This window comes from Electrona antarctica (genome assembly GCF_951216825.1).
Source record: "Electrona antarctica genome assembly, chromosome: 11".
NCBI classification, from domain to species: Eukaryota; Metazoa; Chordata; class Actinopteri; order Myctophiformes; family Myctophidae; genus Electrona; species Electrona antarctica.
Genome location: NC_136792.1, coordinates 48184057 through 48197329, shown reverse-complemented (window position 1 = coordinate 48197329; position 13273 = coordinate 48184057). Strand labels below are relative to the sequence as shown.

Sequence of the window (13273 nt, the reverse complement as noted above, 5' to 3'; positions counted from 1 at the left end):
CGCAGTGCGAGGCGTTTTGAGCTTGCAGATCTGCTATTTTTGATATGACAGTATATTCAACGTGTCCCTCTGCAGTGAGTGTGGAACCATAGTGGCCCTCTCCATCTTCCAAGCTGCCCCACCCCCTGACATAAACCTGTACCCTGGTTACCTGTAGCCCTCGGCCAGCTCGTCCTGCAGCAGCGTCTGGAGCAGCACCACCAACACGCGGTTCAGGTAGTGGAAGCCGCCGGCGTCCCCGGCCACCGCCTCCATCAGGGCGGTGGCCGTGATGGGGTACTGGTCGTCGGGCATCAGCAGCCCGGCGTAGCAGTGCAGGAAGTCCACGACCATGGCCACGTCGCCGAACAGCGCGTTGGGCAGGCCCTCGGGCATGTCCACCAGCTTGAACGCGGGCAGGCTCCGGCCCTCCGCGATCTCCTGGTCCTCGTAGCGGCGCGACTGCTCGCGGCGCACCAGCATCTCCTTCTCGCGGCGCTCCTTGGCCCTCTCGCGCAGCTTCTCCTTGAGCTCCGCGCGCCTCTTCTTGAGATCCTCCTGCTTCTCCTCCTCGCTCATGGCCGCCCAGCGCTTCTTCTGCTCCAGCAGATCCCAGCGTTTCTGGACCAGGTCCCTCAGCTCCTCGGGCAGGCGGCCCCGGTCGTCCGGGGTCAGGGTCTTGGCGGTCTTGGTGATGAGGGAGGACAGGGCGTTCCTCTTGTCCTCTTTGCCTTTGTGCTCCTTATGGTAGCGCAGGAGGTGGAGCGCCATGGGGTGCAGGGGCTTGCCCAGCTTGGGCGTGCCCGTGCTGGAGCTGCGGGCCCTCTTCTTGGGGCTGCCGACGGGCGTCGTGCTCTTGCTCTTGGCTAGGTGCAGCAGGGTCATCTGCTTCATCTTGGGCGACTTGACGCCCGCCTTGCCGTTGAGCTTCTTGTCCCCCCCGCTCTTTCTTTCCCTCTTCTTGCCCTCTTTCTTCTCGCTCCCTTTGGCTTTCTCCCCTTTTCTTGATTTTGGGGTTGAGGGCGTTGAGGTTTTACCGTCTCCTTTCTTAGGGGTCCCACTGTTCTTCACCTTCAACGGAGATCCGTTCATCTTCTGAAATGGCAAAATACGAAGTGAAGTGAAGCAGCTGATGATGCAGAACAATAACGACAACCTGCAATTTATCTCTCTTACACACAACCCTTTCTACATATTTTTGAAGGGCGCAAGCCACTCCTATAAACAGCTATAGTGTAGATTCTGTCTTTTTAATTCTGTTTATTGGTAAGCACACTCATTCATACAATTGTACAGATCTGGGAGGAGAGTGAACATAAACATTTACAGCATTAATGAACTTTTGTTTTTCTTACTCCATACATTGACTCTCCCCATTCAGTGTTCCATTTCAGTTTTTTTCACAGTAAATGTGCCATTTTTTCCCCCCATTTTTCTATGTGCATGTATATACATACTACATATGTAACCCCCCCTCCCCCCTCCCGCACCAGGGTAAGTGTCCAAGTGAACACAACGTCTGTACAATATACATAAAATGTGTAGATTCTGTCTTAACACAAACATTAAATGCCATTGACAATGAATGGAGAATTTACGTCATATGTGTCTGTGGGTCTGTGGAAACCCTTGGCCGTTCTTGGTGACGCAACTAAGGTATATTTTAAGGTTGGTATAAAATCAATAATTGATTAGAGCGGCCCTCACTTCACACGGGTGTGATTTTTTTCATTCCATTCTTCAGGTCAAATTCTTGATTAGCGGAAATGTTTGTGATCATGCTGCCACTAGGCCACAGAATACATCCTCCACAAAAAGAAAATGTCACACGATTTGATGAGGACGTAAATATACTGTATATATGAAATGTGCATGAGGATGAAAACCAACCTGCATGTGACCCCAGATGGTGGGACTCAAGGGCATGCTCAGAGAATCTTTCTTCTTATTCTTCTTCTCTCCCTTCTCATTGGCAGACTCCTCTGATCCTGGGGTGTCGGAAGCCTTCAGCTTTTTGCTGGGCCTTCCCTCTGGAGATGACATACTCTTACGCTTTGTAGAGGGATTTTCTGCTAAAAACTGACGATACAAAGAAAAACTATCAATGACATACACAATTATTATTAACAAGAAAACATCAGGGATAAATAGGAATTTATATATATATATATATATGTTTTTTTGTCCCCCCAGAAAATAAGTCTGATTGATAGCAAATTCCCCACGACCCGACTACGGATAAGCGGTTGAAGATGGATGGATTGATTGATTGATTGATTTATTAACAGTTTGCAGAATTACAGTACATTTCAAGCACAAACTCAATACAAAGGCTGTTAACTGAGTGGACGACCCAATTAAGCATTACACTTGTTTACAATAGGGTCCACCATGTTCAATTCATCAAAATGATAGCAAGTTACCTTGTGTGGATCAAGGAGGAAGTCGCTGAATTTGCTTGGCAGGCTGTACTTCTTCACTAGTTCATCCTCCACCACCCAGGGGCCCTTCTCCCCCATGCCCAGCCTCAAAGCGTAGTGTCTGATGAAGTAACGGATGATCTCCTTCGTCGGAGGGCGCTCCGATCTGAACAGGCTGTCGACTGGAACGTCACTGATCACCTGATATATGATGTCAAAACGGGGAAACTCGTTACACCTTGCAGGGACTTATATTAATTATAATACTCTTTATTGTCCTGAAGGATATTCAGCTTCACGGATCTGTGCAACACCCACAACAAAACAACACATAGTACAGAGAACATTACACCAAGACAATACAAAAACATGAAGATGAAGTCCCCAATGTATACAGAACCATCCTATCGGCGGGGCAGTTTGTTTAACCAATTTTGACATGAGATCAGATTCTAAAAATGTCTGTTTGAAAATGACAGTTTTCTGAAAAGGCTATGTTTCTATGTCAGTCGTTCTTCAATTTTTCAAAAATAGCAGACCTACAAGAGCTCGTAGCGCGCCACTCGGTGGCGCGCTATGAGCTTGTAGATCTGCTATTTTTCAATAGCTAAAGCATAACATAATGCTAACACCAAAAGGGGTTCCCGCCCCAAAATGGGTTAATGCCGCGATGGCTGAGGGGACAAAACTCTAAATGACATTGTATGTTTGCTCTGGCAGGTTTGGGGGAAAGAAATGGAAGACACTAACCTTATCCTCGCTGACCAGTTTCACGTCATACTTATGAGGAAGGAATTTGGGCATGGTCCACCTCTTCCTCGTCTCCTCCTTTACAACGCTAGCATTGGGGAGTTTCCTTGGGGAGCGCCGTGCTCGGTCACCTGGAAATAAAATATTAAAAAAAGAAAAAGAAAAAAAAGAAATGACACTGGTGAGACAAGTCCAGGTGTGCCTTGGGATTTTGTGACAAAAACACATTATTATTGCGAACGAAGTGATTGCGAACGAAGTGAGCACTAACTATAGAAGCTGGCCAAAACTGTCTGTCTGTGTGTCACGCTGTAACACCACCCGCCCGCAACTGAAATTGGAACGATAGAGGTGTGTGTGTGTGTGTGTGTGTGTGTGTGTGTCAGACTGCCACAACAGCTGTGTTCGCTTCCCGCGTTCACGCGTCTTACTTGTTACAATATACTGTATTTACTATTCAGTTTTTGGTGTGTCCACAAACTTTGTCCTACACAAAATTCCCCATTGACAATGAACGGAGAATTTTACATCATAGTGTCTGAGCAAATAAGACAGAGGCCCTCATTTATCAACGCGAAACACTGCAGTTTGTCATTCCAGCGTGACTTTGAACATTGACGTACGTCGTACGCCATGCCAAAGTTCACGTCAGGTCGAGAGCTGTCAGCACTTTTTTTCTGTCGTACACAAGCGGAACAGCATTGTCTGACCAGCTGACAGGCTGTCACAGGCATCTAAACATATGTATTCACTATTTCACTCATTACACACAGTTGGGCTTGCAAGTTGCGTGTGTGCGTGCGTCTGGGGGGACATGACATGACAGGCCTGAGGTGCGTGTCACAATTGCACAATTTTCCCAAGATTCCTTGCAAAGCATTTGCCTTCAATCAGCGCTTCCGCATGCGTAACATAAGTCCTCGAAAAGACGCGCTGTGATTGGCCAGTAGTCACTTGAGTGACAGCGAGAGACATGGAGGAGCCGCATGAGTGACGTCACTTGGGCAGCGACGCAGCGTGCCTTCAGCAAATGCCTTCAGCACTTCTAAATAGGAAAGCTGCGGAGAACTGTTGCTTTGTGTTCATTCTTTAATGTTTTCCGTTAGTAATCCCCCCTGGCTCTGATGTTGTATTAACCCATTTTGGGCGCGCCACCGTGAACGACTGACATAGAAACATAGCTTTTTCAGAAAACTGTCAGGATGTAGAAGACATTTTTAGAATCTGATCTCAGGTCAAAATGGGTTAATAAACTTTGTTGTTTGCGTTTGTTTGTCATGACAATACAATGTTGCTATGTTCACCCTGTTCACCCGGGTGTGATTTCATTACGTCAGACAGGCTAAGACCTTACACCACTCAGTTCACACGGGTGTGATTTTTTTTAAATATCTAATGGGTTCTACTCACTGAGACTCTCCCTCCTGTTGTCTTCCTCTCTGGAAGGTTCTTTCCTCTGGTTCTCCTGGCTGGCGTTCTCCTTGTCGCTGGATGGAGAGTCGCAGGCTCCCTCCAGCTTCTTCTCCCCGGCGTCGCCCTCCGGTTGGTTCTCCAGCGGGTGGATCTTCACTACAGTGACTCGCAAACTTTTGTCCTTGCCGACCTGAACACAGCAGGAAGAGAGGGATTCACTTTATTAAGTTTATTTATTGGGTTTTCTTTCCCAGGTCACCCAATGTGTTAATGATAATGTTAACTTAACCCATTTTGACCTGAGATCAGATTCTAAAAATGTCTTCTACATCCTGACAGTTTTCTGAAAAAGCTATGTTTCTATGTCAGTCGTTCTACGATTTTTCAAAAATAGCAGACCTACAAGCTCGTAGCGCTATGAGCTTGTAGATCTGCTATTTTTCAATAGCTAAAGCATAACATAATGCTAACACCAAAAGGGCTTCCCGCCCAAAATGGGTTAACACTTCTGGGGCCGGGGAATCGTTCCGAATAAAAGGCGCCAAGGAGTGCCAGGCTGATGAGGGAGATTTTATTCTGAAAACACTCATCTTCTCTTTCCCCCCAAAACTGGGAAGCGAAATCTTCTATTTCTACCTTGTGCTAGTAAGTCTGATCTCTCTTTAGAAGCGTTAATATTGTAACCCGAGATGCATGATGAAGTCAGAAATGAGAACATCTGCGTTATGATCAATCTGCGCGGAGGCAGCATAGATTCAGAGAAAATTTGGTGTTTTGTCGGGCCGTAAACAAGGAAGTAAAGGGTGCGCGCGGACGCACACAGGTCGGGAGGCGCTGCCTAGCAACGGCCGTTTCCAAAAAGAATGTTTTAGCGCTCCCGTTTTACATCGATAAAAAAATCTAAACTAAGACTGGAGAAAATGGAAAATGAGAATAGAGTATACATCGGAAATATTATCACCTTCTCATTTGTGAATAACAATTTTACAGTTTACATTTAATCCTTTTTTTTATGATACAGACCAGACCAAATAATAGAAAAACATTAAAATGCAAATAAAATCAATGATCAAAGACGAGGATTTACTGACCAGAAAGTCACATTCTTCACCCACAGCATACTTGGTAAGGACCTCAACCCAGGCCACTTCCACCAGCTTGTCCAGAACCACTGTATTGTGGTGGACCATTTCCAGGATTGGCTTCTCAAACCACTGGGGATACTCCTCTTGGAGTCTGTAGGGGAAAGGATGGGCAAAGAAGATCACTTTGGATACCTTCCATCACACAATAGGAAGTACTGGTCTCTGTGTTACTTGCCATTTCCACCCACCATCCATCCAGGCTATGGGACAGAAACCGTTCACAAAAAAACCCCACTAATAAACAGCTTAAAGGAGAATTCCATACTAAAAGGCTTTCTTACCTTTCTTTGTAGTCGTTACGTCCCCACCAAAGAGGTCCAGGTGTTATTTTGTACAAAAGCTCCTTATTGGCTATTTCCCCTACCATAAGCCCTAAATGAATTGCATTGAATGGGAATTGAATGGGGCTATGGGGTGTTGTGCTAATTCGCTTATTTCCATCGCTCAAAATTATTATTTTTTTGTATATATCCTCTCTTCATAATGTAAATAATATCCCAAGCGGCACACTTTACTACTTATTTTGATGGAAATAAGCGAATTAGCACAACACCCCATAGCCCCATTCCCATTCAATTCAATTCAATTCATTGAGGGCTTATGGTAGGGGAAATAGCCAATATGGAGTTTTTGCACACAAAAAAAAACACCTGGACCTCTTTGGTGGGGACGTAACGACTACAAAGAAAGGTAAGAAAGCCTTCTAGCATGGAATTCTCCTTTAATGTGGCTTTGTCACTCTCTTCATATGCCAATAGCCGATGCCTGTGTGTAAGTACATTGTCATTCTTGAGGACAAGAATGACAGCGGACACACTGCTGTTTTTTTCTTTTCCTTTTGTTTGATATGGTTCAACAAAATATAGAGATCTTGAATGTTGATTATACAACAGGTAGTTCTGACAAAGCAATCTAATTGGTTGAAATATCTATCTCCCCGTGCTTCAAACAAGCCCGACAGCACACCGTGCTTCAAACGAGCATTTCACAGCACACCGAATCAAAATACACCAAAACAAATCTGACAGTCTCGGAAAAAGAAAGGTTGTTATTTTGAGAGAGAGAAATGTCCCGCAATATGAATACATTTTTATATTGTGATCTAAGTGTAATCGCACTTCAGTGATGCTCTCACATCACTGGCGTATCAATCACAATAACGCACACCCTCTCATGTAATATTGCTTAATTATATACTGTACCTAGCCCCTGGCATGTAGAAATAATAATAATTAAAAAAAAAATCTTGTAAATTGATTTAATTCTTTTTTTTTCTCCTTACAGACTTGTTGGGTCAATATATTAAAAACGATAATTATGTTCATCTTATAATAACGAGACAGTCCAGGTTACAGACAAGACCACCCATTCAAATTAATTTGCCACGTGTTAGTCAAATTAACCGTGGTTTTCCCGATGGGTGGGTGCCGAGACACCCAACTCTGCTTTCGCCTCAGCAACTACAGACAAGAGCATTACATAATAGGGTAACAAAGGAAAGGATCAAAACTGACCAGTAGAGGGAGCAAATTCACATATTTGCTATAAAAAGACATGTCTTAAATGGAGCCCCTGATCCCGCCTGCCCGAGTTTATTAGGTAGACAATGCTGCCTTGCCATAGGCCTGAGGGGCTTAGCTGTACACGGCGTGGCTTGTGCGTCTAATTACCTGGCCGCCTACTGTGCAACTTGGCCTGCTTGTGATGCTACATAATACATGCATTTCATTTTTGCCTTCTGCTTGCGACACAGAAAGAAAACTAGATTCTCTCCAAGAGCCCATTCCAGATTCAGGGATGACTCAACCATATGCCCTCCAAATAGAATGGGAGGAGTACCCGATTTGCCCAATCACAACACGGCAGGTAATCATGTGACCTTTGCTGAGAACGCTGTGGCCGTTTCAGATGCTACTCTACAAGCTTTTGTGTTGGGAGCCCTTCCTGTGGTTTATAATCAAAAGTGTATTTTTTTTGGGGTCAAGTGGCACAAGGACTGTTATAAGACTGACCTTTAAGACAGCCTGAGAGACAAATCAAGAGTTTGAGATGCCCGTTGGCGTTTTGTGACATCCAACATGTCACAGGGTTATGCTCCTGCCACATTATTCTTCATATATATAGGACGGTGCCATTTCTAAATCTATGATTATAACTGTATTTATTACATTCAAAGATTTTGTAGATTCACAAGTCAATCTACAGACGACACATGCAAATACAGCGATCTGTATATATATATCAGTGGTTTTCAACCAGTGGTCCTTGAGAGGGTTCCAGGTGGTCCCCAGTTAAACTTAAATGATGGAGAGTTGGTAACCAAATGGACCCTTATAAATCTTTAACTCTTGATAGCTTGAAATGAAACCAAATGGGAACATTTGGGATTCATTTCACATTTTCAAGAGTTAAATTGTTGTTAAACATCTGCATTACTTAATTTACAAGATTCTACACAATTAGAGAATTTAGAAGAATCGTTATTTCGAGTTTCCCCGTTATGCCTATGGTACCACTCCATCCATCCATCCATCTTCAACCGCTTATCCGTAGTCGGGTCGCGGGGGCAACAGCTCCACCAGAGTGCTCCAGACTTCCCTCTCCAGAGCAACATTAGTGACTTCCTCCTGGGGGATTCCGAGACGTTCCAAGGCCAGTGAGTCGATGTGTTTCCTCCAACTGCGCCTTGGTCTGCCCAGGGGGTCTCCTCCCAGTGGGACGTGCGTCGAGGACCTCCCTAGGGAGGCGCCCGAGAGGCATCCTAACCAGATGCCCGAACCACCTCAGCTTGTCTTAAATATTCTAAGACAAGTCTTAGGTTTGAGAGGCTATGGTGGTCCGTGGCTTAAATGCAGAATAAATAATGGACCTCGACATGAAAGGGGTTGAAAACCACTGGTATATACAGTATCTTAATGAACAGATAGGATACTAACAGTTCGGTGACTTCTTGCTCCTCCTCCCATGCCTCTTTGTGGGTCAGCTGGTTGCTGCCGGTGCTCTTGCATGTCCAGATGCGCTCGCTGTACCTCTCCAGGCGTGCCTCGTATTCTCTGTGGTCATTCTGTCAAGGACCTTGTAGTCAAAAATGTGAGTGGCACAGCAGCACATGAAAAAGGTATGGCAGCAATAAGCCTTGAAGACCTGAGACCAGATTCTTCTACAAATGTCTTCTAAATCCCAATAGTTTCGTGAAAACCTTATGTTTCTATAATTCAGTGGTGCTCAAACTATTTAATGTCATGGACCCCCAAAATTATATGTATTTGGCCGTGAAAACCAATGTCAACATATTTTGTTCCAGGGACCCCCAGAAGCAAAGATTTTTAGTTAAAAACGTTCGCTGTGAAAGAATATATATTCAAAGATTTCCGACACATTTTCACGATTTTTCAATAGCTAAAGTATAAAATAATGGTTAAAGTGATTAAGAGCTAAAGTGACAGATGCGTTCCAGCCAGGTATTAATGGGATAATGGATAGTGCCACGGCAAGATAAATGATCATCTCCGTTTAAAATAAGTTGAATGAGTTATGTATGACAACAAAAATGAAATGCTAATGAAAAACAACCAAAATTCCCCCTATTTCCTCAATACTCCTTATTGTTAGTATAGTAACTACTATGGCCCCTCCTCTCAATCCTGTCTGCACACCAGCCAGCCACTAGAGACCCTCGATCCATAATTAATGCATTATGTATGTCTGTCAATAATTAAAAGGGTGAGAGAGAGAGGCATCTTCAAAACACTTCAAAACAATGCCAAATGTTATTTGGTTAAGAATTAGATCATGGATGTCTACACAAGGAAAGAACTGCAGCAAAGAAGCAAGCAGAGAGCAAATCAACGATGAGTGCTTCTCTCTAAACTCAAACTAAAATAGAATAAGAAATTCATACCCATGGACACTTATTAATGTGTGCCATCATGTGACTGTTGTTAGACACTTTTTGAGTGTCATGTTGTTATCAACGGCAAATTCCACCAGTTTTGCTGCAAAACTGAATGTAATGTCAATGTAATTAACGGTTACTATAATTACATCATATTCAGAACTGGACCTAAAACAGGCTTGCCATGCACGGAGTTCCTTGGTTTAACTACAGATGCAAGTGTCACTGCAAAGAAACAAAACTAGCCATGTGTCTTATGATCAGCTGCCCTGCCTGCACTACAACTACTATTACTATGTTGTTACATAAGTTAAGAGGCGGTGGATTACATGATTATACAGCTCTCTTTGGGTTGACCAGGGGGTCAAGTGACAGTACCAGTTTTTGTTTAAGTTCACAAACTGATACTCTCCTGTTTGACCGTTAAGGATATCGGTTATTTCCAACCTGTCTTATTTAGTGATTTATTCTACGCCCAGAAACTACCTATTGGTAACCAACTATTGGTACTGATTTATACCCGTCAAATATGGATCGATATTTCATTTGACAGGTAGTCGATCAACGGTCGACCGAGTACAAATTACTGAATGGGAGCTGCCGGCACTGGAGAGGCAGACAGATAGACAGACTACGTAGCATACTATTACTGACTGGAAGACATAATGGGCTAGCATAGCTGCTAACTGGCTATCCCTATACTTCACGTTTAGTGACTGCCTGCCTGGGTAGAATTAACAGACTTTAATTGGCAAAAGAACATAAAAACAACATGACATGTGAAGTGAAAGAAAGCTTGTTTCTAGGATGTGGTTAATTATGAAACGGTGAAGGTGTTTAATAGTAGCAGCAACCAACCATGTGATTTGTTTTGTCTTCAGCGGACTGACTGACTGATGTAAAACATCATGTGTCCATCATGCAGACAGACACTACAAAACAATGTACAATAACAGTGAACATGCAAGCCAACACAACTTGAACACAAGTCATCAGATGTATGTGTGTAATGCGTCTACTCTGTACTGGTGGTAGGTTTAGATAGCATTTTATGTAGACATAGCACCTATTATAGCCACTTTCGAGACCCTAAGAAAGTTTACCTTTTCTGTATATTTCCCAAATACAGAAAAGGTAAACTAGGGTCCCGAAAGAAAGGAGTTTAACAAACGCTCTAGCACGCTCTTCTCATAGCTTCACTGTACATATATTCTACTGTTAAGACAGATACTGCTAGGTTCTTAGCTTGCTTAGTTATGATCCTTGTTGACTATTTCTATGTGATGTATTACCATGTGTTGTTCTTGCTTACTGCAAAGTCGCTCTGGATTTAAGAGCGACTTGCTAAATGCCCAAATTGTAAATTGGTAACTAAGGTTTAACTGGGTCGGTTACAGTAGTTGGTGTTTGATTTCAGCTTAATGCCGACTGCATGGTGAGAGGTCTGTGTGTAGTCTGTGTTGTCTGACATGCTGTGTGTGTGTGAATGAATCCAAGGATACTCTTTGTTCCTGAAGGCCTCCTTGGTGTGTTCGATGCTGTACACCACCTCCTCCTCCTCTCCCGGGCCTGGCAGTGCAGGCTCGGCTAGCGGCTTAGCCAGCGGATACGGTTTACGGCCCAAAAGCGGTGCCATGGTCGAGGCGAGATGATGATGGCACACTGGACTGGACTGGACGCCTGTCTCCTCGACGGGCGGGGGGAACAAAATGAAACAACGTCCTCCTTCCTCGGACAGAACCAAACCAAACGTTTAATCAAACTAGACCTTTGGCATGTAATCCCGAGTGAGTCCCCCCGGGTCGGTGTGTCACCGACTATACCGTTAGCACGTTTACCGTTACCGCCTGTAGGCAGGCAGGCCCCGGTTGGTTTGCTGCTGCTCTCAACGTGTAGCAGCAGCTAAAGCTAACGGGCTAATGGCTGCTAGCTCACTGCAAAACAATAACACCACAGCAGCACTAGCACTTCTTCTGTCTAGCTGCAGCCTCCTCATCGCATCCGTTTAGTTCGTTCTGATCGTCTACCGACTCACTCACACTGTGCCATGTTGATTTCATCAGTCCGATCTGATCTCAGACTCGAGTTGCTCCTCCAGATTAGGTCGGGGAAAACTTTTACCTCCTCCCAGACTCACTGAAGACTGAACGGATGAAAAGCTTTGATCTTTCCAACGAACGAACTCGCGGCTTTCTTTCCTCCAGCAGACGGGTCTGGCGCGCTCTCTACGCTGCTGCACGCTGTCTGACTGTCTTCTTCTTTACATAAACTAGATAGATCTATTGTTATGAAACCACGTATTGTCCTGGTGGTGGCATTCCGTATGGTCTGACAGCCCAGAAGATCCTGTTCAGGAGGAAACAGTAGCGTTCGCTATTCTTACAAAATTGTTGAAATCAATAGGTTATAATTCCTTCTTTGCTGAAATGGCGGGAGTTTCCACCGGCACAATATTTCGTACTCCGTTTCCCCGGCAGCACGCAGCGTCCCGCCCTCTGGCTCATGTAATTGGTCTAAGTGAGTACAGCGCCCTCGGCCATTGTGGCTCCCAACGACCATTCATTGGTCACTACAACTGTCTGTTGTCAAACTCGAACCACCCCCTTGAAGTAAGTCACGCCCCTTATAGAATATAAAATGACAGGGTAGAGGTCAGGTGTCAATTTGTCACGCAATATATAGTAACCTATAAAAACCTTTCTTTGTCAGTCATATGTGTGTACACTTAAAGTGTCAATCCTATTATCTTGAATCTTTATATGTGTTTCTCAGACATTCATTCATGATGATTGAGAGGACACCATTTTGAAAGACATTGGTTCGAGTCTAACCTAACGTCTAATCAGGGGTTCTCAACGTTTTTGGCTCTGGACCCCCGAAAATGCTTTGGCCATGTCTCGCGACCCCTGCCCCGCCCCCCCCCCCCCCCCCCTTCCACCACAAATACAAATTGACCACTACAATAACCTTAATAATAGATAAAATACATCATAAATAAATACTGAAACCAGATATAATCATTAAAGAAAGTGTATGCATGCACTATGTGTACTCCATTTTCCAGCCATTCAGTTGCAAAAATAACAACTTACGACCCCCAGGTTGAGAACCCCTTCTTGAACATTGGCATACTACGAGCACCAGTGGTGGAAAAAGTATTCAAATACTGCAATATAGAAATACTCCGTTACAAGTAAAAGTCCGGAATTCGAAATTTACTTGAGTAAAAGTACAAAAGTATCAAAATTAAAAGTATCAAAATGTACTTAAGTAGCCTACCAAAAGTAAAAGTACTCATTGTGCAGAATGTCCCGTTTCAACATTTTCAAATGTATAAAAATGTTTTGAAAATAGCAGATCTACGATCTCACAATGCGTCGCATCGCCACATTGTGAGCTTGTAGATCGGCTATTTTCAAAATGCTAAAAATGTAGTGGTTAATGTATGTTTTGTAATAGAGTCTATGCGCATGCATGAAGTGAATGGCAAATCGAGTGGCAAAGTGAGTTTAGCGTCGTTTAACGTCGTTTAATGCATATTGGACTTTTCAGTTTGGATGTATGGGCTGTCAAGGCCAGAAAGTAGTTTTTTGGCACTCAGTAGGCATTCCCGCATAACTTCCTGGTTTGATGATGATGTCACGCGCATACCCTCTACAAAGTAATTTGTA

General features: G+C 44.0%; 1 protein-coding gene across 4 annotated transcripts in view; it reads right to left on the bottom strand.

Annotated features, from left to right (window-relative positions):
- baz1b (bromodomain adjacent to zinc finger domain, 1B) overlaps positions 1 to 12054 on the bottom strand; it is a 33793-nt gene extending 21739 nt beyond the window's left edge. For all 4 annotated transcript variants that reach the window (XM_079513417.1, XM_079513416.1, XM_079513418.1 and 1 more), the window contains exons 1-8: positions 11105 to 12054; positions 8644 to 8760; positions 5654 to 5798; positions 4560 to 4752; positions 3150 to 3280; positions 2403 to 2600; positions 1870 to 2058; positions 152 to 1074 (exon numbers count right to left, since the gene is read on the bottom strand). In XM_079513417.1, coding sequence (XP_079369543.1) covers positions 152 to 1074; positions 1870 to 2058; positions 2403 to 2600; positions 3150 to 3280; positions 4560 to 4752; positions 5654 to 5798; positions 8644 to 8760; positions 11105 to 11238 — 2030 coding nt within the window. In that variant the 5' untranslated portion in view covers positions 11239 to 12054. The remainder of the gene's footprint in view (positions 1 to 151; positions 1075 to 1869; positions 2059 to 2402; positions 2601 to 3149; positions 3281 to 4559; positions 4753 to 5653; positions 5799 to 8643; positions 8761 to 11104) is intronic.
- Between the last annotated feature and the right edge of the window lie 1219 nt (positions 12055 to 13273).